Genomic DNA, 24355 nt, shown 5'->3' with positions numbered 1-24355 from the left:
TAATCAGCTCTGTGGTTGGCCTCATCTGGAGTGTTAGCTCACCGAAGCTGGGGTCGTTATTTCATCGTTTGATTATGATTGGTCGAGATAGAGAGTGAATTATCCCTTGATGCCTTATTAGGCGGCCAATCCTGAGGGGGAGAGAAGAATGTTGCATGTCTGGGTTGCGCGCTGCTGGCCTGACGTGAGCGTGAACCAAGGTGTGCTTGTGCAGAGTACAGACGCATTTTTGGCCTCAGAGACTTTGATTCTGGGCAGAATAAAATTCCAAACGTTCGCTGTCAGCTTGTTGCCGCTGCTCCGTTTGGTATCGTCTTAAAATCAGCAAACTAATGGCAAACACGCAGACCTGTGGATGCACGAGGAGAGGGTTTTGTCACAAAGTCAGAGGTTTCTGTGTTTGGCCTGAGCAATTACTGCACACGCACACATGGAAGCAGTTAGGCCAAGCTGGAGGTTCGCTGTGAGCTGCCAATCCATGCCAGTCGATTGGCCCCGGCCTATCAACTGTTTCCATGGAGCCAGTGACCTCTATATGGGGACAGGGAGGGAGCGAGAGCGAAAGGGAGGATGGAGGGGGTGGGTTTGGGTGGGGGCGGCACTTCGCTGGAGCAGGAGAGCGAAGTGTACTTTGGCTCTGAGGAGAAACGAGAGAAAACCAAGAGAGGCTGGGTTAAGCCTCGGTGAATGTGCGTGGAGGAGGAGGTTCAGCGCGGCTTGTTTGGGATACCTTGTTTAACATCATCCTCAAAACGTATTGTTCAGCATCATTAAAAGCCTCTGAGAGCGATGTAGGTCAGCGATGCTCTGCAAAGGTTGTGTCCGGATAAAACCATGTAACTGTCAGAGGAGACGCACGAGCGGTGCAAGAAGTCCTTTTCTCACAGAGGGATTCAACAATGTGATCGCTTTGGCTAAAATCAGCATGTAAGGCAGGATCCAGTGAAGCAATGAAAAGACCTGCCTGTGTTTTCCCTGCACCGTTGGCCATAATCTTATTTTAGCCACTACGTAATGGTCGTTAAATTACATAATTGGCCCTTGTCTGCCGGCCATGAATGCACCGGCTGTCTTGGAGCGATCGCACAAGGGCCCGCTTTATTTTAGGCCGAAGGTGGAGGAGACGAAGGAGGTTCAGACAGCGAGAGGAGAACGGAGCGGAAGGTGCGGAGAGGTGCTCGAGAAAGAAGGGATGAAAACAGAAAAGGATGTGGTCGTCAGAAGAGGAGGGAAAAAAACACGTTCTTACACTTTCACCGCAGACGAGCCTCTGCCTCTCACGCACACACTGATGCCACTTCCCCTGTACTCTCGCTCTGCTGTGCTGCACTATCTCCAGGATCTCACAGTGCACCCCCCCCCCCCCCACCGCCGTTGTTTGCTCGCTGTCAGCGCGGTGACGAGATCTCTGGGATCACTTTGCCCTCCGTAATACTCAGACCTCTGTTCTGCCGGCCTCGTTGAACTAACACGCAGACAGTCAGGCTCGTTATCTTGAAGCGTCTTATCTCTGTGAATATGTAACAGCCTTATCCTTCAATCGAGTCTCTGTTTATAGAATAATTTAAAACGCTTGCGTTGCGCGTCGGGCCCATCCGTCCGGCAGTAATACCTCTGATACAGCTTTTTTATTGCACTTTCATTAAGTTGGGGGGTTGTGAAAGACGGATTTGAGAAGTTGATGATCACAATTGAGGCAGCAGGGGTTGAGATGTCCTGACTTGAAGCCACAAGCACGGGTCACACACTTCCCATAATGCAACTCTGCTGTCTCTCATCAGAGCCCCCATCTCTGCTGAATGCCCACGTTTTCCCCAGTTGGTAACGCAGGCTTTTTGTTCCGATCTCAGGCTCAATCCGTCATAATCCTGGTGACGTCGTTAAGGTTATTTTCTCAGATTTCAGAAAGCTGCATCCCAGGCCGTGTTAGGCGGCGTGCTGCCTGCGACGCCTCAGCTGAACTGCAGGTGTAAAGTCAGCTGAGTGTCCCTTTAAGACGGCGTTTTCCTGCTTCAGAGGCGAAGAAACCTGCCAACCCCAACAAACAGTGAGCTGTGCCGTCAAACGAATGTGTTAATGTGGGCGTTAACTCATTCTTACTTTTGGTTATTTGCACTCAAACATACCAACAATCAATCGATTGATCAAGACTATAATCAGCATTTTAATCTGTGATGAAAATCATTAGTAGAAGTTTAAAATGAGCTCCATGTCAACCAACTACAACAGTGAAATCCTGCTTTTGTGTTTATTTATGTCTATTGATGGTTAATTCTATGATATGTAATAGTCTAACAGTCATTTTTCTGCAGAGGATTTTTAGTCACATTTCCAATGCAGGACTTTGACTTGTCTTTCTACAGTGTGATATTAGTTCTTTTAAGCACTTCCTGGACTGATTCTGATTTGCCGTACGCCTGTGACCTGTGCACATTTCACACTGTGACATGCAGACGCCTCGCTCAGACTGCAGAGCATGTTTTCCCTGTTTTCACTGCTAACGCACTCTGAACTCCTGCAGCTGCAGCTCAGATGATTTGGTCAAGGCTGCTTCAGGTGTGCGTCTCTGCTCAAACACGCTCTCTGGATGCCCCTGTGCTTGTTGGACTTTCCAGAGTTTCTCACACTTGAGTTTCCATTGCCTGTTTTTCCTTTCTTTTCGCTGTTCCTGCATTCTTCTTCATTTCCTGCTGCAGCGTGTCCCCTCTCTTAATTCCACCTCCACGCTCCCTCTCCTCCTCCTCCTCTCTCCTCACGAGGCGACTTGCCTTTTTTTCCCCCCTCTGTTTAGTCTGTAGGGTTCATATAGGCTAATGCTTGCAGCCACAGTCATGTTAACCACTCCTACCAAGTCCTCGATGTGTATGAAGGCAACACAGGTCTTGATGTCAAGTACAACAGATAAATTAGCAAATGTGCTGGGGAACGCCTGAAAACGATGACAGAATAATTGTTGAGATACGAGCACACGTTCCATTTTTATTTCTCTTCTCTGTCGTGGTGTATCCGTCTCACAGCCGTCTTACTGCCTCTGTGGCGTCTTAAAAGCCCCTCAGAATGCTAATGTTTGCTAAACGCGCCTGTTAACCCTGCAGTGTAAGCCGCCCTCTCCTTCCCTCATGAGCGCTCTGTTCCTCATTCGTTCATCACTGGGGTTTCGTTCATGCTCCGCAGTGACTTCCTTTTCTGGGTCCCATGTGAACTCGGCTCTGGAGGTTTCTTTGATGCACTTTACGTCCGCCTTTTCTCACTCTCACCATCTTTCTCTCCATCTCTCTGCCTCGCTTTCTCTTTCTCTCTCCCTCGTTTCATCTGATAGGTCGTACAAAAAATGGCTCTGATAGCTTCCTGAGGAAATTACACCCACTTCCTGTCTGTGTGCCTCTCCATTTGCCACCTTCCACCCCTCCGGCTTTTTTTTTCTTCTTCCTCTTCTTTGCTGGGGCGCCTCAGGGAGCAGCCGCTGGAAGAGCAGCGGTGCTGGTAGGAATCCCCCCCCCCCAGTCTCTGCTAATGAGGCTGAGGCCTGATGAGAGAGCCAGATAAACAGCAGCACAAACACAGCAAGCTATAGCCATTAGCTGCCAGGCTATTTTTGGACACGGCCCTCACAGCATATAGAGGACAGGACACAGCCTATTGTGGCTGAGTGTAAGAAGAGAACAGTGACCTATACAATAGCTTCTCTGGCCAGGTGCGTCTAGTAATTGTGAAGGAGGAAGGCTCTAATTTTAGTCGTTTCAGTTCAGGGAGGTGTATGCCGAGTGTCCCCTCACCAGCTGCTAACTTAACGGATTTATTATTTTCCCTGCTTGGATCGGTTGCTAGCTCTCGTTCTGGTGTCTACACATGATCAATCACTTCACGCTGGCCTGAGTTTTACTCCGTTGACAGGGAATCTTGAATTTTACACCTTGTCGCTGCACTCAGAGTTCAAATAACTTTAACTTTTCAGATCTGACTTTTTAAATACACGTCTAATCCGGTTACCGCTAGCCTCGCTTAGCCAGACCTTTCTGAGCTGCACCCATTAGCATTCTGGTATAGGGGGAAAAACCATTGCACTACTGGAAACCAGTCACATTTGTCTTTGGTGGTGCTAAGCCCAGGATGTGGCCATGGTGCCCTTGCAACATATTGTTGGGGGGGAGGCTGTTACCTTTCTTCCAGCCAAAGAAAAGCTAACAGCTGCTTGCTTTTTAACGTTCATACCGTTAGCATCCAGGCTAACTTGCCATTTTCAGTGCAGATCAGCGTGTAGGTTGTTAGCTTGGAGGCTGCTGTTTCCTGGAGCGTCAGCGAGTTTGAGTCTATGATACACAGACAGTGGAAGGACAGCAGCAGCACGCTTTCCCTGCAGTCTGCATCCGGTGAGTCAGACATCGTCCCTCTGACCAAGACGCGTCCTGGAGTTCGCCGACGTGTTAGTACAGTATAAAGCCACGCTGTGTACGATTGAATGATTACAGCGTCTCTTAGATTAGTGTCTTCATCTGTGTCACCTCTGACTGTTTCACTGACTATGTTTACGTGCACACTAAGATTCAACTATTATCTGATACAGGTGATGTAAACAACAAATTTTTGATTGGATTGTAGGAGCACTCCTTGGACGTGCACACGGCACATTTAGAGGATGCATCTCAGTTGTGGTTTTACCGCAGTTTGACTCACGGTCTCTTCCCTGTTTACAGTCAGCTCTGTGTGTTATAAACAATGCAAACAGTGTGCAAGACCTTATTCTTTCCAAGGCACACATTTCTGGTCAGCAGGAGAAACACACCTACTTCAATACGTCAAGAAATAAAAAAAGTTTTTGCATATGTGCAACTATCGCAATTGAGTGCACAGCTGCATGTAAACAGGAATATTAGTGAGATACTCATTTTCATCAGCCACGTCTGCAGCTCATGATTGTTGTCTTTTTGTCAGAATAAACACAAAAACTGGATTATTTTGTGCATGGAAGCCTTGATGGTCAGAAGTGTGCTCTGTTGCACCTGTAGCCACACCCAGCAGTGATGTCACGGAGTGCTACCTGTACATCACTGCGACAGGAGTGAGGAGACGTCTTGTGTCGAGCAGTTGAACTTATGAGATAAAAGGAGAAGATGTAACGTACAGATTTTTTAATGTAATTGATTTGTGTGTGTGTGTGTGTGTGTGAAATCTTAAAGCATGATTGCGTGTCAGTCACCTGTGTGGACTCTTTACTCTCCATTCAGTCCAGCGGTGAGTGCAGTTCAGCCCATGATGTCATGTGTAACCTGTTAACATCGCCATGTGACTGCGGGCTGTGCTTCTGATCTGTGTGTGTGAAATGACTCGTCTATTTTTAGATGCCACATGCTTTGTGCCATCTTCACCTGTGGGTTAAAGGGCCGTGTTCTTTTTACTGAATGAAGAATAAAAAAAAAAGCAGAATACAAATCACTGTCGACCGATCGGCTGCTGGTTTGCCTGCGGAGCACCTGCATTAATAAGCACTGCATCATGTGACCCGATCCTGGGCGGGTACACTCACCGCACCGTCCTCGCTCATTGACAGGTGTGGGCCCCGCTGGTCGCGGTATGGACGCTGAGGACGCCCACTTCGGGGTGAGGTCACGGTTGGACTCGTCCACTCTTCCTGGTCTGAGGGGTTTCACTAAAACCGCTTACTGTTTCACAATGGTCGCGGGCTTTGCATAAGACCTGATGTAACGCTTAGAATTAGCCTGCAGCGTATCCTCTGAGTGACCTGGTGGAAATATGAAATGCTGAACTGTTACTGTTACTACGACTGCATCTACATGTTCCAGAGGTCTCATGAAACAGGTGCTGTTTTTTTTTTCCTATACAGTATTAGAGCTCGGCCGGGTCGGCCCGGAGATGGAGAGGAATGCTGCCGTAAAGACCAGTTGTCCTATAACACGCACGCACGCATACACACACACGTTCGCTGGCAGCTCCCCACAATCACATAGGAATGGCCCCCTCCCACATACGTGCTCAGTCTTAACCCACACACACACACAAAGGCACGTACGCTTGATGGCTATCATTGGATTGATGCCACCTGACACTTAGTTAGTACTGGAATGTGATGGGAGGGTGGGGGGGGGCAGCTGCTGACTCTCAGGAGCACCAGAGCTGATCTCTGGTTTTCTGGGACGCTCTGTTCGAATACCTTATTCTCGAGGTTTTTTCCCTGCCCCTCGGCCGGGGAGGACCCTCGCAGCTTGGAGCTCAGGCCAGTTACCACGGAGGTGAAGGGAAGAGGGTCTGGTTACTGTCGAAGCTCACAGACTGTCTCCATCTGTTGTCTGAACTGTGCCATATGTTGGAATGTACCACTTGGCTCCTTCTGGGGCAGAGGAGGCGCCCACTCCTGCCCCTCCTGTGCTCTTTAAATGCAGAGCAGAGTTGACCTTCCCGACTTCCTTCTGAGTAACCGCAATTAGCTTCCCCCCCTCGACCGTTCCAGTTTATCTCGCAGGGTATAAACATGTATTACTGCGAGTCCGATATCAACGAAGACATAACAATAACAAGGGACTGGCTTCAGCATCTCCTGTAATGAGGCTGGCATGCTGTCATCACTAGCACAACATAGCAGCATCAGTGTTTTTACAAGGTTTTACAAGCATCTGCTGCATTTGCATCTGAACCAAACTTTGACTGTTAACTGAGATGCAAAAGTAAATCATTTACTTTCAGAGCTGCAACAATTACTCAGTCGATCCAAAAAAATCATCCACAAGTCCGAGTCCAGCCAGGTCAGAAGAAGGTTAGTTTAGCCTGAGCGTGTGGTCCGAAGCGTCCGGTGTGTGTCAGCGAGCAGACGTTGGCCCTTCGCACCTGTCGTTAGTCAGTGTCCAATCAGAAGTTTCCTCTCGAGCTGTAACAGTGCAGCGTTTCATCCTTCCACCAGGAAGCGGCTCGATCCGCCTTCGCGCCATTGGTCAGTCGTAGTTCTTGTCACGGTGACATAACTTTGCAATTGCGTGGGTAAGGTGGTGGCTGGGTGTGTTCGTGAGAATAAGCGGCGGTGTGTGTTTGTGTGTGTGTGTGTGTGTGTGTGTGTGTGTCCAGGCCCGCGTCTCTGTTTGGCTAACCCCTCCTACGCATGTTGCTCCAGCGCTGGCCTTTCTCAACCCGCAGCCCACTGGAAATGGCCGTGGCCATGAATGAACACATTCTCTCTCTGTCTGCGAGTTTCCCTCTCCTCCTCCTCCTCCTCCTCCTCCTCCTCTCCCTGACTAACGGCTCTGCTCGTCTCTCTTTCTCTTTACAAGAACTCACCTTGACCTCAGAGCGTTTATCGACTCTCCTGCCCGCCGCTGTACACACCCACTGTGTTCAGGCCGTGAATCAAATCGGGGTTGTGTACACAGCCACATTTCCTTACAAATTCTACCCACTAAGTGATTTTTCACTTCCTTTTCCTTTTAACCACACAGTCCTCGTGTAATTAGGCACGCTGTCCAGCAATAATTCTGCATATCCAGTAAGAATAATTTCCTATTGACTCATTTTACGTGATTTATTGGAGGGAAACACATCCAAAGAGCACAATAGATGAATGACTTTAGTGTTTTAGAGATAGAGGGTGGGTGATTGCAGTGAATGCAATTTTATGTTTTTGGTTAAACTACTAAATCAAATATTTGACAAATTAAGTTATTTTGTCACGCTGATGCAGCAATTCTCCTGAATCCAATATCCAATGAATCACATTTGCTTCATACAACCAGAAATATTAAAATAATACTTGGAGTGTGGTTTAAGGAGTAGGAGAAGACTTCAGGTCGGAGCAGCTTTTCTGGCAGATTATTCCAGAGTTTCACAGAAAAGACTCAGCCCTGGTCTTTAGCCTCGACTCTGGGATAGATTCGATGAGAGGCCGCCGCTCGAAGACCTCGTCTGACGTGGAGGTTCACATCATCATGCCTGCACTGAATGATGTCCTTCAGGTGTCGTTCAACACCGTCACACGAAAGGAGTTTTTAACTGGTTATGAAACCAAAGTTTAACACAGATGCTTCCACATTACCTGCAGGAGCGAAGAAGACCGTCAGCGAGAAGATTTGCTGTTAATCGTTATTCTTAATGGCCGTCACCAGGTCCCACAGGGGCGCCCAGACCAGCACAAAGCTCCCTGTAGTTTCTTTAAGAAACCAGATTCAGTGACTCTGAATCTGTAAGATAACTCATCATAAAAACCCTTACTAACCTTTTCTCAACGCCTTTTTTTCCTACTAATGGACACACTTTTTCCCTTGGCTCATGCTTACACCTCTGGCTCGACGTACCTTCTTCCCTCTGTACTCACCTTGCAGTGGACAGAGCTAAATGTGTGGTGTAGCTGTGGGGTTTTTTGATGTGTGTGTGTGTGTGTGTGTGTGTGTGTTTGGGTGTTCCCTGGTAGCGTCTCTGGGTCTGCAGCATTCAGAGGACTGAATACAGTACATGAGCTATGTGTTATTTGTGTGTTTTGGGTGTGTTTGCGTGCAGCGGAAGTGGTGTGGGGTGTGAAGGGTGGGGGTAAATTGGTCAGCCGTTCTGATGCGTTTTTTCCCCATTCATGGCTTTCAAAGGCAAGCATTGGCGCAAACCTTTCATTTCAGATGAGCTGCATTTTTAGACCTGGAGGGTTTCCGTCATGGCGGCTAGAGGAGCGTTTTCCTCTGAGCGCATTACTGAGCCCAACACTGGTCTGAAAAACTATTTCCAGAGACAAAATTTGGCCAAACTTCAGAGAAAGCTCGAACCGAAAATGCTGTTTTCCAGCGTCTTTTCAGCACTGAATTATTCCCCCGGTGATCTCAACACCTAAACTAAATGTTTCAGCGTGGCCTGGGGGAACAGGACTTCAGCGCTGCTTTAGCTAAAACCTTTTTAATTGCTTCATTATCATTTTTATCAGGGTCCCTCTCCCAGTGGCCTCATGAGATGTTTCATGAGAGAATAATCTTTTCTAAACACAGTAAATATAGTAAATATTGCACGCTCTGTCACCAGCTGTTGTCATTTTAATAAAATGCAGCAAAGTCGGTGGAAAAAGACAAGTGCAAAGTGTCTACGTTTTGCTTTTTCTCTGCCTTGCTTGGCTAATATAAATGGGATTGTACTTACTTCAGAGGACCTTCATGGCACATCAGGCCTCTCCCTCTCCCTCTCCCTCCCTCTCTCCCTCCCTCTCTCCCTCCCTCTCTCCCCCTCTCTCCCTCTCTCCCGGGTGGGATTGGGTACCGGGATGTTTTCCTTCTTTCCGCTTGATGTTATTTTGCACTTGGAAAGCTCACAGTGTCCAAACTCTAATCTGGCTTCATGTCTGCCTTTGCCCAGCGGGGGCTCAGGATGTCAAAGAGGTAGCCTACCGGTTCAAAGTGTAGCACGTAATGTTGGCTAATTGTCTTGTTTTCTTCCCCCTCTCTCCAAAGCAGGGCGTGTTCGGGGCTCAGTGCTCTAACCCAGCCATGAGCATCATCGGGGCTGAGGATGAGGATTTCGAGAATGATCTGAATGACGTGAGTGAATGAAAAAACGGCAGCTGAGTGTAACTTTATCATCACCTCTCAGCTTTGTTCTCCTCATGTCTGATTTCACTCATCTTCCTCCCTCTCTCTTTCTCTCTCTCTCTCTCTCTCTCTCTCTCTCTCTCTCTCTCTCTCTCTCTCTCTCAGTCGACAGATGAGCAGTGCACACACTTCAACAGTGTCGACACGTTGAAGGACCGGCCGACCCACCTGCTGGTCTTCATGCATCATGTCTTTCTGCAGTTCGACCCTGCTCCCCTGGTGAGAACTGCACCTCCTGTATTGCAGCACTGAGCGCCACCTTTTTCAGTCGCCCGTCTCAGATCGGTCTGATGGAGCAGATACGCGTCTATTTTAATCAAGACGGCCGTCTGCACGGGTCGTGCGATCGCTCGAAGTGTTAGCCGAAGTGTCTTTTTATGCTTCGAGGTTCTTTCACCACACAGTGTGTGTTGATGAGAGAGTGTGTGTTTGTGCACTAATGCTGAAACATCACTTAACTTAAACATCATCAATCGATGGCAGTTTTGATTGAAGTTGAAATAATACAAAAGGGACTTTGCGGTTATGTGAGGGTAAAAATGTGAGGGGCATCTTAACGAGTCCACCCGATGGAAAATCATTTTTTTATTCCAGCCTGGCTCTCATTAAGAGTTTCTTCTCAGACTGGGGTGTGTGGCGGCTCCACATTCAGGTGAGGTTTGAAGGAGGTCCTAGTTTAGCCATTTAAACTAAAGCAGCTAAACGTAGAGCGTCTGGTTAATGTTACACTGCAGGGTTTGTGTTCAGTGGCAGAAGTTTGCCTGCAGTCAAACAGGTTCAGGACACTGAGATAATCACAGCCTCCTCAGAGCTAATGATCACGCTGAATAGAGAGTGCCGGATTTGGCCTGAAAGAGATGCAGCTCCAAACAAAAAGAGCTGTTATTGCAATCGATCTCTGCAAACATGTCTCCACTTCTTCCCACTGTACAGAAATGAACCCAAAGTATCTCAGTGTGATGTCCTTTGAGTCTGTGCAGGCATGATCGGTGAAGGGAGCTCCGGTACTGGTCGGGGTTATCTGTCAATCACCATGTTCCACCCCTTTTATAGCATCAAATGACAAATTAAAGCCAAACGTATCAGAAAAAAATCAACACTTGAACATACATTAGCATGACAAAGCTGCCTGAAATTACAGAAATCAGATTTGGGAAAAATGCATTTGACGCGTGCTTTGATCCTTTTAGCTCGTCCCGCCTGCTAACGTTGCTAACGCGGAGGGGGCGGGGTGCGTGACCTTTCTGTCATTTCGTCCATCTTTATATACCGTCAATGACTGCACCTAACAGATTATTTAATCATGCTAACATCAAAGGAGTCAAGGTGCAGCTGCTCGTATCAAACAGCACGTATGCCCTCTGAGTTTTTCTGTGCGTGTCTGATTAGATGTGTGTCAGCTGATATAAAGCATGCCTGTCCTTTCCCCTTTGTTCTGCACGCAGACACCGTGACCCACCCAGGTACTGTTACACCTGCCACAGTCATCCTCCCCCCCTTCCTCACCCTCTCTCCTTTATTACTCCTTTATCTCATGGAGGTCCATGCAGAGAATAGAAGTCAGAACAGCAGAAGTGTAGCAGATGTATAGAAACGCATGTGAAATCAGTGCAGTTTAAAAAACAGCGTCGCTGCTGTTGAGTCAGCGGCTTGTCAGTGATTTGATGAACAGCCCAGCACTTTGCTCGTTTCCCCTCTTGACTCTGAAGTACCATTCACACGTGTGACCTTTCTGTGACCAGCATGCAGGACATTAGATGCTGCTGAAGTCCGTGCAGCACTCGCTGATCTTCTGCCTGTCTCCCCTCTCTCAGCTGTGTTACCTCCACGCCGACCTCTTCAGGAACCTCAGTGCCAAAGAGACCAAGAAGCAATTTGTGGAGTTCTACAACACTTTCTTGGACAAGAGTGCAGTAAGTAGCACACTGCACCACATTTCTTTTAAGATGCTGTCTGTATGCTGAGTTTAAGAGGACGCATTTATTGTAAACTTAAGGTAGAATAAGAATAATGATGTTAGTCAGGAAATGAAGTGACAGTAGTTAGAGATGCAAACACAACCAAGACAGAGAGGGAGGGGCATCTCGCTGATAACATGCAGGCACATGCAGTTTTATTATTCCTTTGCAACTTATCTAAGTGGAGTTATTACGAGCGTCATTACTGAGCGAGCGATACGCACTAATCGCTTTTCTTCAAGGAAGCACAGATCCATTTTCCTTGAGAGTGTTTGGACTCTGTGTTCTTTCAGCTCTTGTGTTTTGTTTTTAATGTCCATTTTAGGTTTGGGGAAGAAAGTCAGGGCTCTTTTTTTCAGGCTGGGTGCAACTTTTTGGATCGGCGAAGACCTCCGTTGCACTGTTTGGACCTCACTGTGATTACTGTGGCAGATGTTGCAGATGTTATATGACTTGAATGATCAAACTTATGTTTGCATTGTGGAAACGCTTCCAGTAGTCGTATGACGACAGACTGTAGGATTAAATCTGCCTTTAGACTGTCGGTGCTTTCTCTCTCTCTCTGTTTTAAATGTGATTCTTGGCTTTCAGAGAGTTGTCAGATGTTCGTATATAAAAATCCATTTAGAAAAACAGATATTATATCTTTTTTCTCATTGTGTTGTATCAGTAGGGATTGGATACGGTGTGCAGCTGTAGTCTGGGCACAGATGTGTGTCGGCTCTGTCTAAACGCTGTGTAGCATCCTTCGCTTTCGGCCTGTCCTTTCCCTCCCTGCACACCTGGCCTCCTCTGCCTCCTCTCTGTCATGTTTCCTCCCCCCAGCTCGTGCACTGTGCACGTCTGTCACTCGCTCCCTGGCTTTCTGTCTGATCCCGCTGCTTCCTGTCAGGATCGTGGGAAAAGCCCTTTCGGAGGACTCATCCTCTCTGAGCTATCTTTTTCTTTTTTTTTTTTTTCTTAACCCCATCAAAGTTGGCCCGTGTGGTTATTTTTATGTCAGCGACAGAGCTTCGCATCTCCCCATTTGGAATATGTGGGTTTTTTTTCCATTTTATTTCTAATGTTTAAATGACCCCTTGTGGTGATGTTAAGCTACTGCACACTTTGTTTGGACTTCATTCATTCAGTTCAGAGTGTCTTTGTGGGTCAATCACATAACAAAGACACAATTATCCTTGTACGCTCAGTTGCCACTTTATTAGGTACACCCAGCCAAACCTGATGCAGCTCATGTTTCAGAGAGGTGGTTATTCATGTTGGAGGCTGTAGTTTATCAATCTTTTGAACCAGGGGTGGACAAAATATTTGAAACACCTATCAATTAAGTGCAATACAGTCCATCAGCAGCACAAACTGCAGCCCAGTACCAAACGACATTATAACCTTCATTAATGGTTATTACAGGACTGATGTGTTACTTGTAGCTCGGTGAACCTGACAAGCTGGCAACTGAGTGTGGCTCCAAGCAAAAATAAAGTACAGTCCTCACTTATAAATGCTTTACATCTTACATTTCCTGTAAATATAATATTTTATTTTATTTCTGTCTCTGTTTTGTCTTTTGCTCCACAATATAGATTCTCAGAGTGCCAATACCACCTAATATAGCCTATGAATTGGGTAAGTTATTCTCCCTGTGGTGTATTTATCAAGTCATCATACATTCTTTTCCACATACCTCAGCCCCACATGGTGTCTTCTCCCCTGTCACTCACCTCTCCCATCCCCCTTCCCAAAGACCGAACCCGTCCAGATCTGCTCTCCGAGGACACCCAGAGGCGTTATGCTCAGGAGGTTCAGAGCATGCAGGCTGCTGAAGTGGCCAAGCAGCTGGAAGATTTCAGGTGAGGAAGTGTTTGTTTTGACTCAGTGAGTGTTTCTGAGGTCTGAGAAAGATGTTCAGTCAAATCAGTTAGCAGGCCCGCTAAAAGCTCATTTTTAATTAGTGTTACAGAATCAGAAAACCAGAGCAATGAACCAATGACGTGTGTTTCTCGACACGATTGAAATGACCAGTGACTCAGTTGTTTGCATGCATTGACCTGAAGTACAACCTGTGACCAGTTCAGCGTTGGCTTCATGCTAGTCAATATGAAAATAAAGTGTTTTAATGTTCATATTTGACACGTAGCCATCATCTCCCTGTAATCTCAACACTGAAATGATTAATTATGTGTGTTGGACAGTTAAATTTCAAATCATGCCCAAATGTAGAATTCCTTTGTATCGTGAATTAAAAAGGTTTGTGTTGAGCGACTGCTCTCTTGGAACTGTTATGAAAAGCCATATTTTAGGCACGGTAATTCACCGAGCAGGACATTTCATCTACATCATGAGTCTGCTCACAGAATGGGGAACACGTTCATCTGCATACTCTGTCAATCCCTTGTTCTCAATGCCAAACTCCTGCCTCCCTCTGCTTTGTCTTGCACAGGCAAAAGAGGATGATGGGCATGACCCCCAACGAGGCTGAGCTCAATGACGTGGAGAGCCACTATCCCACCGACCGCATCCCCAGGGAGATGAAGGAGAAGTCTGTAGCTGAGAACCTGCTGGACAAGATGTCTGAGACACAGTGAGCGTTTCTCTCTGCTTCCACTGCTTCTCGTAACACCGAAAATGTTCAAATGTTTCCACCAGGAAGAGAGTAGATGCTGCCAGTGTCGTTGTCTCCCTACCACAGAACAGCGAGGAGTTATCTTGGGTGCACACGGTTCCTGAGGTTGAAGTCAGATTCATTTTCTGCGTAGAGCAGGGCTGCGGGGAGCTAATGGTGGGCCACAGGCCAAAAGATAGCAGCTGTAGCTGTGTTGAATTCTGTTGTTAAGATGCTAAGTGGTGCTAGGATCCCAAGTCCCCTTAACTGACTGACTTCCTCCACATCATCCTGCCTGCTGTGCTCCGATGATGAAAAATAATTAATGATCAGGGATTGCACATTTTTAAAGAGCGTTTTACTTATTTATTTGTTGCTAGAAATGGGCCAAATCTGACTTTATGTTGTCATAGCATGGCATCGACATTGTTCGGCGACAGTTTGAGCACTTAAAAGGTTGGATCGACATGAAACTCACCCAGCTGAATCATTGGTACAACAGAAAAAAAAGAGCAGCTACTGCAGAAAATATCTGGTTCTTTGAGTAAAAAGTCGAAGTTTTCAAGCCTACATAAACACAAAAGGTGAGAGGTCAGCTGCGACTCCCGTGGAGCATTTTGGATGTGTGTGTCGTTAATGGGAATTTGAAGCTTTAGATTAAGTTTGTAGACAACTGAAAATAGACTCAGCAGTTTAAATCAAGGCGTTCTGTGCCGGTGTTGGATGGCTGTAGCAACTAAAGTTCTTTGTTCTGTTCCCACTTGCAGTGACAAAGTGGTTTAAATATGATTTGCCAGAGGAACTAAACTAAACTAAAAGTGCTTTTTGTGCTTCTCTGTTTGCATTTCCTTCACATCTGAGGAACTGTGGAAATCATCAGATTAGACGATAAAAAAAACAAACACACAGAGTCATGAAGATATCATTAAAAGAAAACTTTCACATGGTAATTGGACAGTGGGGAAAACACTTCAGTCTCCTCTCTATTACCTGCTGCTCTGCGCTTTAAGCTGAGAGGATAATTGGTCTGTCAGATGAGCTGGAAAAGCAGCTGTTTTGGATCTGGTCCCTCTAAAGCCGGCACTGCTCTTTCGATAAAGCTCCATAGTGGGTCTGTTCGGCATTAGCCGTGCACATAACCAATCTAGTCCAAAGCACACAGAGACAAATGCAGAAGGAGATTGGAGAAAACCAAGATCCACCGGACGAGAGATCTGGAGAGGGAACAGTGATTGGAAGAGAGCACAATAGAGCAAGAAGGAAATGAAGAGGCAGAGAGGAAAAGATGGAGTCAGCAGTGCCACGCTGGCAGGAAGGCTCTCCTCTGGCATTTTGCCAACCGGAGGAGGGATGATGGTGGTCGGGCGGGGGGAGAAAGGGCCAGAGGGTTATCGATGCTGGATGGCTCCTGCCCTGGACTCGGTTAAGGAAAGAAAGCAAGAGATCTGGGGGAAAGTTAATCTATCCTTGACCCCGTGGCCAACAACAATGTGTTATCCTCTACAAGAAGTGAGTCAGACAGACAGAGAGAGGAGGCCAGGGAGAGGGCAGAAGACTGCCTAACTTCATCTTGTCAGAAGAGAGAGGGGAAAAAAAGAACAACAGAAATGAAAGGAGATGCACTCATCCTGTGGATATAACCGTGCTGTCAGTGGAGGAGACGCAAGCAGCCTGCAAAGCAGTCTGTATCAAAGAGATGATGATTCTTCTTTTGACTTACTATCACACAGTTGGATCTCTGTCTCCAATGCACAAGCTGCTCATTCAGTGTCTCTCTATTCATTCCCTCTGACAATCAGCACTCTATTCCCCTCTCACGTTCTCCCACACTCTCGCACCCATTCACCCCCGTCCAGCGCTCCCTCCGTTCGACCACAACACGGCGACCTCGCCCCAGCTCTTTCTCATTGGTCTCTCGGCCGGTTAGAATGAGGCAGCCGGACCGTTTGATTGGATTATGCAGGGAAATCCCGGGGAAACCCCTCCCACCCTTTATGTTCACAGCAAAACATGAGTATCCAATTTCCACAGTCTTGCCTGTGTGTTGCATCAGACACAAACAGGGTTAAATAGACATTTCCACTGTGCTGGAGCATTTCTGACTTTGCAGGCAGCTTCCTAGAGAGACACACCAGAGCAGCAAACTTCTAACAGTCTGAAGACAATAGTTTGGCTTATTTGCAGATCTTTGAGAGTGAGAGCTGGTTTTAAAGTTGTCAGAGCGCGCAGAGGTGCAGCTTTTCATGCATCTTTTACTTTTTTGATCTTTTTTTTTGTTTTGTTTTGTTTTTTTGTACTTTTTTGTGCAAATTTTAGAATATGTTCAATAGCTTCTGCTCTGAACACAATAACACAACAGTCAGCTTTGAGTTGGATCAGGAGAAGCTCAGTCGCTTCAGATTCCACCGGCCCAAAACACAGTTAATAATCAGTCGAGAAAGAGAAAGGAAGAATGCTACTTAAGAGGAAGAGGTGAGCCTGATGCAGCCAGATGAGTCAGAGTGCTTCGCTTTTGCCTCTTTCCCACAGTAACATCACTGACGTCTGCCTCCTCTCTTCTCTTTCAGACCCACAATCGTCTCGGACGAGGAAAAATGGTGAGTGTTTTTTTTTTTTTTAATAAAGTTTAAAATATTTGCATGAGAGTTCTGTTTGAGCAAGCATTCGTGCACATGCAGCTGATTTGACATGCATGCTTTTTCCAAGCCTGGGTGTGGTCAAACCACAAGGTCTTTGCATACCGGCTCCAGTGCACCAAATACTCATTAAACCATTTCTACTAGTTGACTTTCCTGTAGAAAAAGTTCTTTCTACTTGTATTTATGTTTGTACTTTGTTTCAAAAATTGTCATTTTGTTGCATTCGTAAACTGTCTGCGTCTTGATTCACGTGTTGCACATAGAGTCAATTCTTAAACTCTGTCATGCACAGTTAGTTTTTCCGTTCTGTCTCTTTGCCGTTAAAGTTCTGTATGTTGCACTCAGTGTATTCAGACGGCACGTCTGTGAAACTGTGTGCTGACTGGTGATGTGAGCACTTTTGTCATGTTCACATCCCCGGAGGCTCCTCCCTTAGTCTCCTCTTATTTCTCTCAGCTCCTCCTTTTGTGTTTTTGTGTCATATTTTCTCTCTCCTCCTTCCTCTTTTCAACTCCTCCTCCTCCCTTCCTGGACATTAACTCTCCACCTCCCTCCTCCCAGCTTTCTGTTTCTGCACATCCTCATTTTCATCCTGATGCTTTCTCCTCATTTGCACATCAGTGATGAACTCCAGAGGCTGTGCAAACACACCACTTATACTTTATTACAGCCTTAGTGTTTTATCTACAGTATATAAATAAAAACAATTTTGTTCAAGCTCCACCACAAATGTGAAGTTTAATTCATTTGAATAAAAAATCCTGCAAAACAGAACATTATTAATGAATACCTTGTCTTAACTTCTCCTGTAGCCAATCCATCTTTACAGCGGTGGCCTTCTACATGAAGCACCTTGGGGTTAAAACCAGAGCTGTTGACAGTAAGAAGTCCAGGGGGGGCTTCTTCAGGAGACAACTAGTCAAGGTAAGCTACCTTTACCCATGTAGAAGGACAACACCCCCTTCTTTGTGTGTTTGCAGCCCTTAGATTTGACATCTCTTTATTTCTTCCAGAATAAGAAGGATGAATCCACAAAGGGCAAACCCAGAGGGGTGTTTCCGGGCATCCCCAGCTGGATTGCAGGCAACAGTACGTGTCTGCTCTTGAGCCCTTATTAAGCTGTTTTGTATCTACTATGTCATTGCTGACCTTTTCTGAGTGATATTTGAACATATTTACAATCTCTAAATTGACATAGCATAAAAATATAACTGTGTATTATGGTGACATTTAAAAGTAGTACATGTAGTATCTTTAAATATTGATGCCCATGAATGGTCTGGATATGAGAACATGTTGTCCTGCGCTTCTTTCCCGTTACAGCTGAGGTCAAACCTAAAACGGAGGCTGAAGGTACTAGTCGTCCGGAGTTCCCACCCCCACCCTGTTCTCTGTAGAATGGTCACATCCTTACTAATCAACCCATGAGCATGTCTGCATGTCCCAAATCAAACTGATCATGTAGCGGTCTGTGTTTCAGGGTGGTTGTGTTACTCTAGTGTTCCTGTACATTTTGTAGGCACCAGACCTTCACACAATGCGCATGTAGCCGGTCTGCAGGGTTGTAGATGTTCTCTCGCACCAAACTAATCCTCTCATTTACCACAGAGGCCCTGATTGCACCCACCGTACTCATCCCGTCTGTTTGTCTGTCTCACAAAGTCCCTGTCCCGTGTCGCTGGTTGAAGTGCATGTTTTTCTGCGCCTGTCCATAGTTCAGCTCTGTTAAACTTGTCGCACTCTTCGCCCTCTTCAGCGGAGAAGGAGAAAGTCAATCCGGAGCGAAAGGGTCTAGCACCCGGCAGAGGCTCCCTGACCGACCCTGCAGCCCCGTCCCTCCCCAGCAAGAAGTCTGGTCCCAGTGGAAGTCCCGCCGCTCTGCCTGGGTCAGAGACCAGTGATGGCTCAGGCAACAACATCAGCACCGCCAACAGCCCCGAGTCTTCACACGCCGATGGTGAGCCCGTCCGTTAACTGCGATGTGTTGCATAGACTCTGGAGTGTGTGCCAGAGTAATTAAAGACTTTTTCAGTGTCAAATTATAATCATTTGATGAATTGATGAGTAAAACAAAACTACAGCCGTGCTAACAGCTCTGTGAGGCTCTACTTCGAGATCAGGAAGTCTGATTGGCCAACTCGTATATTCTGGCAGGAGTTGCTGTTGCTTCTCTGTGAGCTTGACTTTACCTCTGAACTAAAGTAAAGAGTCCCATCTGCAAATTACCAAAACAAATAAAGAGGAAAGCAGACTGAAAAGGTGAAAGCAGGAGGTGAATAATCAAGTGATAATTGCTTTTTAAAATGTTAATTAGTTGCTTCCAGTTAAACACCAAAAAGGTGTAGGATTATTCAGGTGCACACGCAGCTGAGTAGCCGTTCAGCTAAAGTAGAAAACCCTCAATAAACATGATATGCATTCGGACATTTAAACATTATCATGATTGTATGGTTTATTTGTATATTATTGATGAGATGTACATTTGTTTGTTTACTGGATAAAAGCACCATGTAATTCTGTCAGCAGAAAGAACTGCAGCTCATAACCCCTCATTCGCCCTCTCGCCCCCTCTGCTAATCTTCCAGGCCTCTCGAGCAATCGCTTAGAGCCTCCAGCCCTGTTTGACGGGGGTGATGTGTCCCCCGTCGGGCTGGGGGGAGGGGTGACTGTGGGGGAGACCCTCTCACCCAGCGACACTCCCACGGAGGAAAATCTGGAGAAAGAAAGGTGAGGAAAGGAGGATGTAAGGAAAGCAGTAGTGAGATTATAACTGCAGTGTGGTAAAGTAGTATAAGAAATTACAGGATTAGAGGGATTATAATCAGATTATGATTAGACAGTATGGCAGGCGTCCAGTGTAAAGAGTGATTGGATGAGCAGGGAAAAGCGGGGAGTGAAGCGTGTCTGACCTGCTCCGGCTGAGGGAGCGTGGTAAACTCCCCCAGCAGTCTGTCCCTGCTGTGTGCAAGCTTCTGTCACGCTGCCTGTTGCTCGCTAGCTAACAGAGCCTGCAGTTTTAAGGACCCTCTCCAGGTGAACTCCGACCCAGTCTTCCCGTCCAGCCCTCTGCCTTCCCTCTCCCTCATTCTCCGTTTTCTTCTCACGTTGGCACGTGTGCTCTCATCCTAATATCGTTCCACTCGTTTGTCTTCTGTCCTGTTGTGCATCTCTAATGTTTACAACAGAGCTTCATTGCAGTTTCTGTTGCGTATAGGCATCGTTTGTGCAGTTCTGACCTGTTTTTATTGGATCCAGGTACATGTAGGTCAACCCACTGGTGATTCCCTCCAGACGGAGACGTTTGTAATTGTTACGGTTATATGGCACTGATTATAGACGAGTCTTTCTATGCTGCAGCTTTCTACCCAGTAAGAAGGTTTGGCATTTAATTCAGACATTTTAGTAAACATATAAAACTGGTGATATTGAAGTTTGGCTAAAGCTTTAAAGCAGGTGAAGATTAGCAACTTAGTCTACGGTTAAGCTTTAGACAAAGTAGCTAGTCCTCACACTGTGCCGCTGCGTGCAACCCTGATTCCAAGAAAGTTGGGACACTGTGGAAAACTTAGTAAAAACAGAATGTAATCATTTGCAAATTAACTGTGTTTACTGTTCCTGAGCCCATGTGGTTTACACAGTCATGTGATCACAAAGTGGTGAACGTCGCTCCATCCTCTGTGATCGACTGAGCCTTTCCAGGATGCCTCTTTCACACCCAATCATGATCCTCTCACCTGTTACCAATGAGCCTGTTTACCTGTGGAACGTTCCAAACAGGTGTTTTTGGATCGTTCCACATCTTTCCCCGTCTTTGAAACGTCTTCCTGCATCAGATTCAGGATAAGCAGATATTTAAGAAAGTCAATGAAGTTGATTGAGTATATGTGACAAACGATGAGCAAATGACCTCATTCTGTTTTATTTCTGTTTCACACAGCGTCCCAACTTTTTTGGAATCAGGGTTGTAGTTTAATGACATATTGTAGTTTTTTTGTCGCTCGCCCCGTGTGCTTCTCAAGGTGTCTTTGTCTGTTGTGGCCAGGGCCCATCCTCTGTCCTGCTTATCTCAACAGTGTGTGCGGTTACATGTTGTTCCAGGGGCTTTGGCATGCTCTACTCTGACAGTGGTTAAAACCTGATTAGCGTATCATTTGCATGTTATGGTTGTTACTGTGGCTCACAATAGTTGTATGAAGGCGGGCGTGTAACGATGTGGTGTCCCGTGTTTTTACAGACGGAAGACAAGGTGGGTGTCAGCGCCTTGACAGTCATGGACATGCTTCAGGCCTTATACTGATCGCACAGCACACATGTACAAACACCTCCACGCACACACACCCTGCACTCCTGATACATGACACAAGAACACGACACGGCTAAGTATCATGTACCTGCTTGTGAAGGAGTTAGAAGAAGCTTTGACTGTTTGGATCAGTTGGATTATTTTTAGTGCACGTTGTGTGGATTTAGAGAACTGTTGGCATTAAAGTGGCCCGACCTAAAACTCAAAGTAGAGACATTATGTGGAAGCAATGCATGGCTACTTTTTTAATATACTGTTGTAGATTGGCTCCCAGTAACTGATAAGGAAATGAAAAGTGTTGTGCTACCATGTCACAGGACAGCATATGAAGCATACATACATGTTTCATTGTCCAGCCAGTATATGCATGTCATACTGTATGTCATGCATATTCACATGGCACGCTCACTAATTCTCTCTCTTTCTCTATCTTTTGTTGACCTTTTTCCTCTTTGAACGACTCCCTGTTTTGTACATATCCTCTGCTGCTGCACCTTCCATAATTTCTCTACCTCTGTACCCTCATAATTAACACAAACGTCTGTGCACACCGACTGCACACGGCTGTGATACTTTCCCTTCTGCTGTCCTTCCCTTCAAAATGTTTTTTGTTGTTTTCGCTGCCTTTTTGGTATCTCCTCTTTCCCATCTTTGTTTCCTTCCATTCTTTTCTCCTTGTCCTCCCTGTGACCTCTGTTTCCATTTCTCCCCTGTCTATCTGTCCTTTCTTGCACTTGCTTCTACTTTCTGTTCCTGTCTCTGTCTCTTCTCCTCCCTCCCCCATCCTCTCCCACCTTCCCTCCCTCCAGTAGGAAAGTGGCACGTAGCGAGAGTGCCCGCGTGGACCGGCACTCCTCACGGCGCCGTGGCTCTTCCAGGGCCAAACAGTCTCGCTCCCGTAGTGATGTGGACCTCCAGCCGCCGTCCTCTACGACAACAACACCTACCCTGTTCACCCCCCAGCACATCCATCCGTAAGATGGACAAACCCCTCTTAATGCCTCTCTGACTGGACGGGTGCACAGCAGGGACAGAGTGCAGCAGTCCTGAAATAATCAAAAAGGAGTTAAAGAAACTAATAACCCGCCTGTCTCTCTCAGGACTGCTGGATGGATCACTTTGAAAGGATATTTAAATGAATCTCTGTCCAAGCAAATTATTTTAAAGGGTCCCTTGTCTCCTGTTGACATGAGCCAAAGGAATCAATCTGGCTGACAGGTTTACTGACTCATTATTGATGGATCTGTCTCTAATAGCTGACCTGAGCTGTGACCGACAGGGATTGAGTAGCAGTTACACAGCACTTTCATTTTCAGTGAAAGGCCAGACATTTAGCTCTTTAGGGGATTGATTATTGAGTTAGGTCAGTGTGGACCATTGGGTGAGCATTGTCCAGCCCTTTATTAAGGGTTGCTTGACTTGCTGTTAGTCAACTATAAATCCACAACATAGTCAGTTGTACTTACTCACGGGGGAGGTCGGTCAAGCTCCTTCAAAGACTTCAGGACATTTCTGTGTTTGTATTTTTTCCTGAATAATCCTGACAGTGACTGCTGCTGTCATCATGGAGGTCCAGTGGAGAGCGGACCTCCTTATCCTTAATCATAACCTGTTATTTGTCATCGTAAGCTCTCGGTGGCTAGTCAGCTGGCTCGTTTTGCAAAACAATTACCTATAATATTAATGTGAGGCTCTACTTGATACTGTGTCTAAGGTACATGAGTAACAACAGGATGTTGATATATGGCTTCTCTGCTAGACATTCTGAGTAGCTATTTAGCATCCTTACATTATCCAATGTTGAGACATCCCCGGTGCACATTTAGAAATACAAGCAGCTGTTCACAGCTGCTGTTGTTTCACAGCCAACAACCTCCATTAGCGCCACCAGACTGCGAGTCACACACTTGATAGCCACCTGGGTCATACTTGAATCACGCCGTAGTAACCGGTCTAATTGAATCATTCTCCCGCTTTCTTCATACCTCAGTTTTGATGGACCAGTTGTAGCTCCTGAAGGGCCCGGCCACTCCCCCACCAGCCCCTCTCCACAGCTGGAGGAGATGGAGCCACGCTTCCTGGAGTTCGAGCAAGACCCGACCAACTGGAGGGAGCTGGCCTCCTCTCAAGCCCTGTCCAGTCTCAGCAAGAAGGAGACCAAGCGGCAGGAGGTCATCAATGGTGAGAAGAGGAGAGATGAAGCAGCACGCGATGAGAAGGAAACGCACGTGCATTCATTCTTAATGCCTCTCCATGTCTGTGTCTTCTCCCCCTCTGCGCTCAGAGCTGTTTGCGACCGAGCATGCCCACGTGCGGATGCTAAGCGTCCTTCAGATGATCTTCTCCAAGCCTTTGGAGAGAGAGGAGCTCCTGACCTCCACTGAGCTGGCCGCCATCTTCCCCAACCTGGATGAGATCATTGAAATGCACTGTGAGTGCTGCTGCAAGGAGGCATTTCATGTGTTTGTATCCTGGGAGAGTCAGGCACACCAACTCCTTCCACACAGCAAGCAAACCATTACGCAGAGAGTGTGAGATGGTGCTCTGAAATGGAAAGTTTGGAGCTGCTTGCACCTGTCTGTTTGGACAGGATATAACGGGCTGCGCAGTCAAGAATCAGGCCTTCGTCAGTGCTTTTGTGACTGTTGGTTGGTGACTGTTGTGTAAAAAAAACAAAAAAGAAGAGTTTTAAAAGTAAACTGTTTATTTGTTTGTCTCTGGATCTGAATCCAGATAACTTCTACGATAGCCTGAAGAAACTGCGTATGGAAAACAACTTCATAGTCCAATCCATCAGCACGACGGTGCTCAACAGAGTGAGTCATCGTAATCTCTGTCTTCATATCGTCCTGTTTGTCTTTTCTCCCAGTGTTTGTGCTGCCTTTAGGAAATCTCCAGCTGATATGTGCTGACAATCTAATTAAACATAATTTGGCAGTAATGGTGCTAAAATCTGATTTTGTTTGTTTAACAAATGTTCAAAGCTGTCTATCTATGAAAGTAAAATATTGGCTATAACAGCTACGCCAACATATTAGTTGTCTCTTTTCTCCATCTGCCCATCTCTTTATTGTCTCATTCTTTATTTCTGGCTAGTACAACACAGTGTTGATTGTGTGTGTGTGTGTGTGTTGTGTGTGTGTTCCAGTTTGGGGGTACAGAAGGGGACTGGTTCCAGAAATTGACAGCCCGGTTCTGCAGTCACCAGTCGTGGGCCTTGGACCAGATCAAGAGCAGGCAGAAGAAAGAGCCACGCTTCAACTCCTTCATACAGGTAACACACACACACACAC

At 46.4% G+C, this 24355-nt stretch overlaps 1 protein-coding gene across 7 annotated transcripts in view; it reads left to right on the top strand.

Annotated features, from left to right (window-relative positions):
• The window catches only part of arhgef1 (Rho guanine nucleotide exchange factor (GEF) 1), a 36768-nt gene that overhangs the window by 5214 nt on the left and 7199 nt on the right, over positions 1–24355 (top strand). The window contains exons 1-19 of one of the 7 annotated variants that reach the window (XM_076737010.1): positions 2026–2047; positions 9429–9512; positions 9669–9782; positions 11378–11476; positions 13102–13144; positions 13263–13368; positions 13959–14099; positions 16688–16717; positions 17572–17683; positions 17773–17848; positions 18083–18112; positions 18516–18716; positions 19345–19486; positions 20994–21005; positions 21872–22036; positions 23053–23243; positions 23347–23493; positions 23796–23878; positions 24211–24336. In XM_076737010.1, the coding sequence (XP_076593125.1) occupies positions 9462–9512; positions 9669–9782; positions 11378–11476; positions 13102–13144; positions 13263–13368; positions 13959–14099; positions 16688–16717; positions 17572–17683; positions 17773–17848; positions 18083–18112; positions 18516–18716; positions 19345–19486; positions 20994–21005; positions 21872–22036; positions 23053–23243; positions 23347–23493; positions 23796–23878; positions 24211–24336 (1869 nt within the window). In that variant the 5' untranslated portion in view covers positions 2026–2047; positions 9429–9461. Of the gene's footprint in view, positions 1–2025; positions 2048–5583; positions 5599–9425; positions 9513–9668; positions 9783–11377; positions 11477–13101; positions 13145–13262; positions 13369–13958; positions 14100–16465; positions 16593–16687; positions 16718–17571; positions 17684–17772; positions 17849–18082; positions 18113–18515; positions 18717–19344; positions 19487–20993; positions 21006–21871; positions 22037–23052; positions 23244–23346; positions 23494–23795; positions 23879–24210; positions 24337–24355 lie in introns of those variants that run through there. The other 6 variants (XM_076737009.1, XM_076737007.1, XM_076737008.1 and 3 more) reach the window with 6 other exon arrangements.

Source organism: Chaetodon auriga, chromosome 8, assembly GCF_051107435.1.
Source record: "Chaetodon auriga isolate fChaAug3 chromosome 8, fChaAug3.hap1, whole genome shotgun sequence".
NCBI classification, from domain to species: domain Eukaryota; kingdom Metazoa; phylum Chordata; class Actinopteri; order Chaetodontiformes; family Chaetodontidae; genus Chaetodon; species Chaetodon auriga.
The sequence above is the reverse complement of the archived record's forward strand: the minus strand, read 5'-3'. Positions and strand labels throughout refer to the sequence as shown.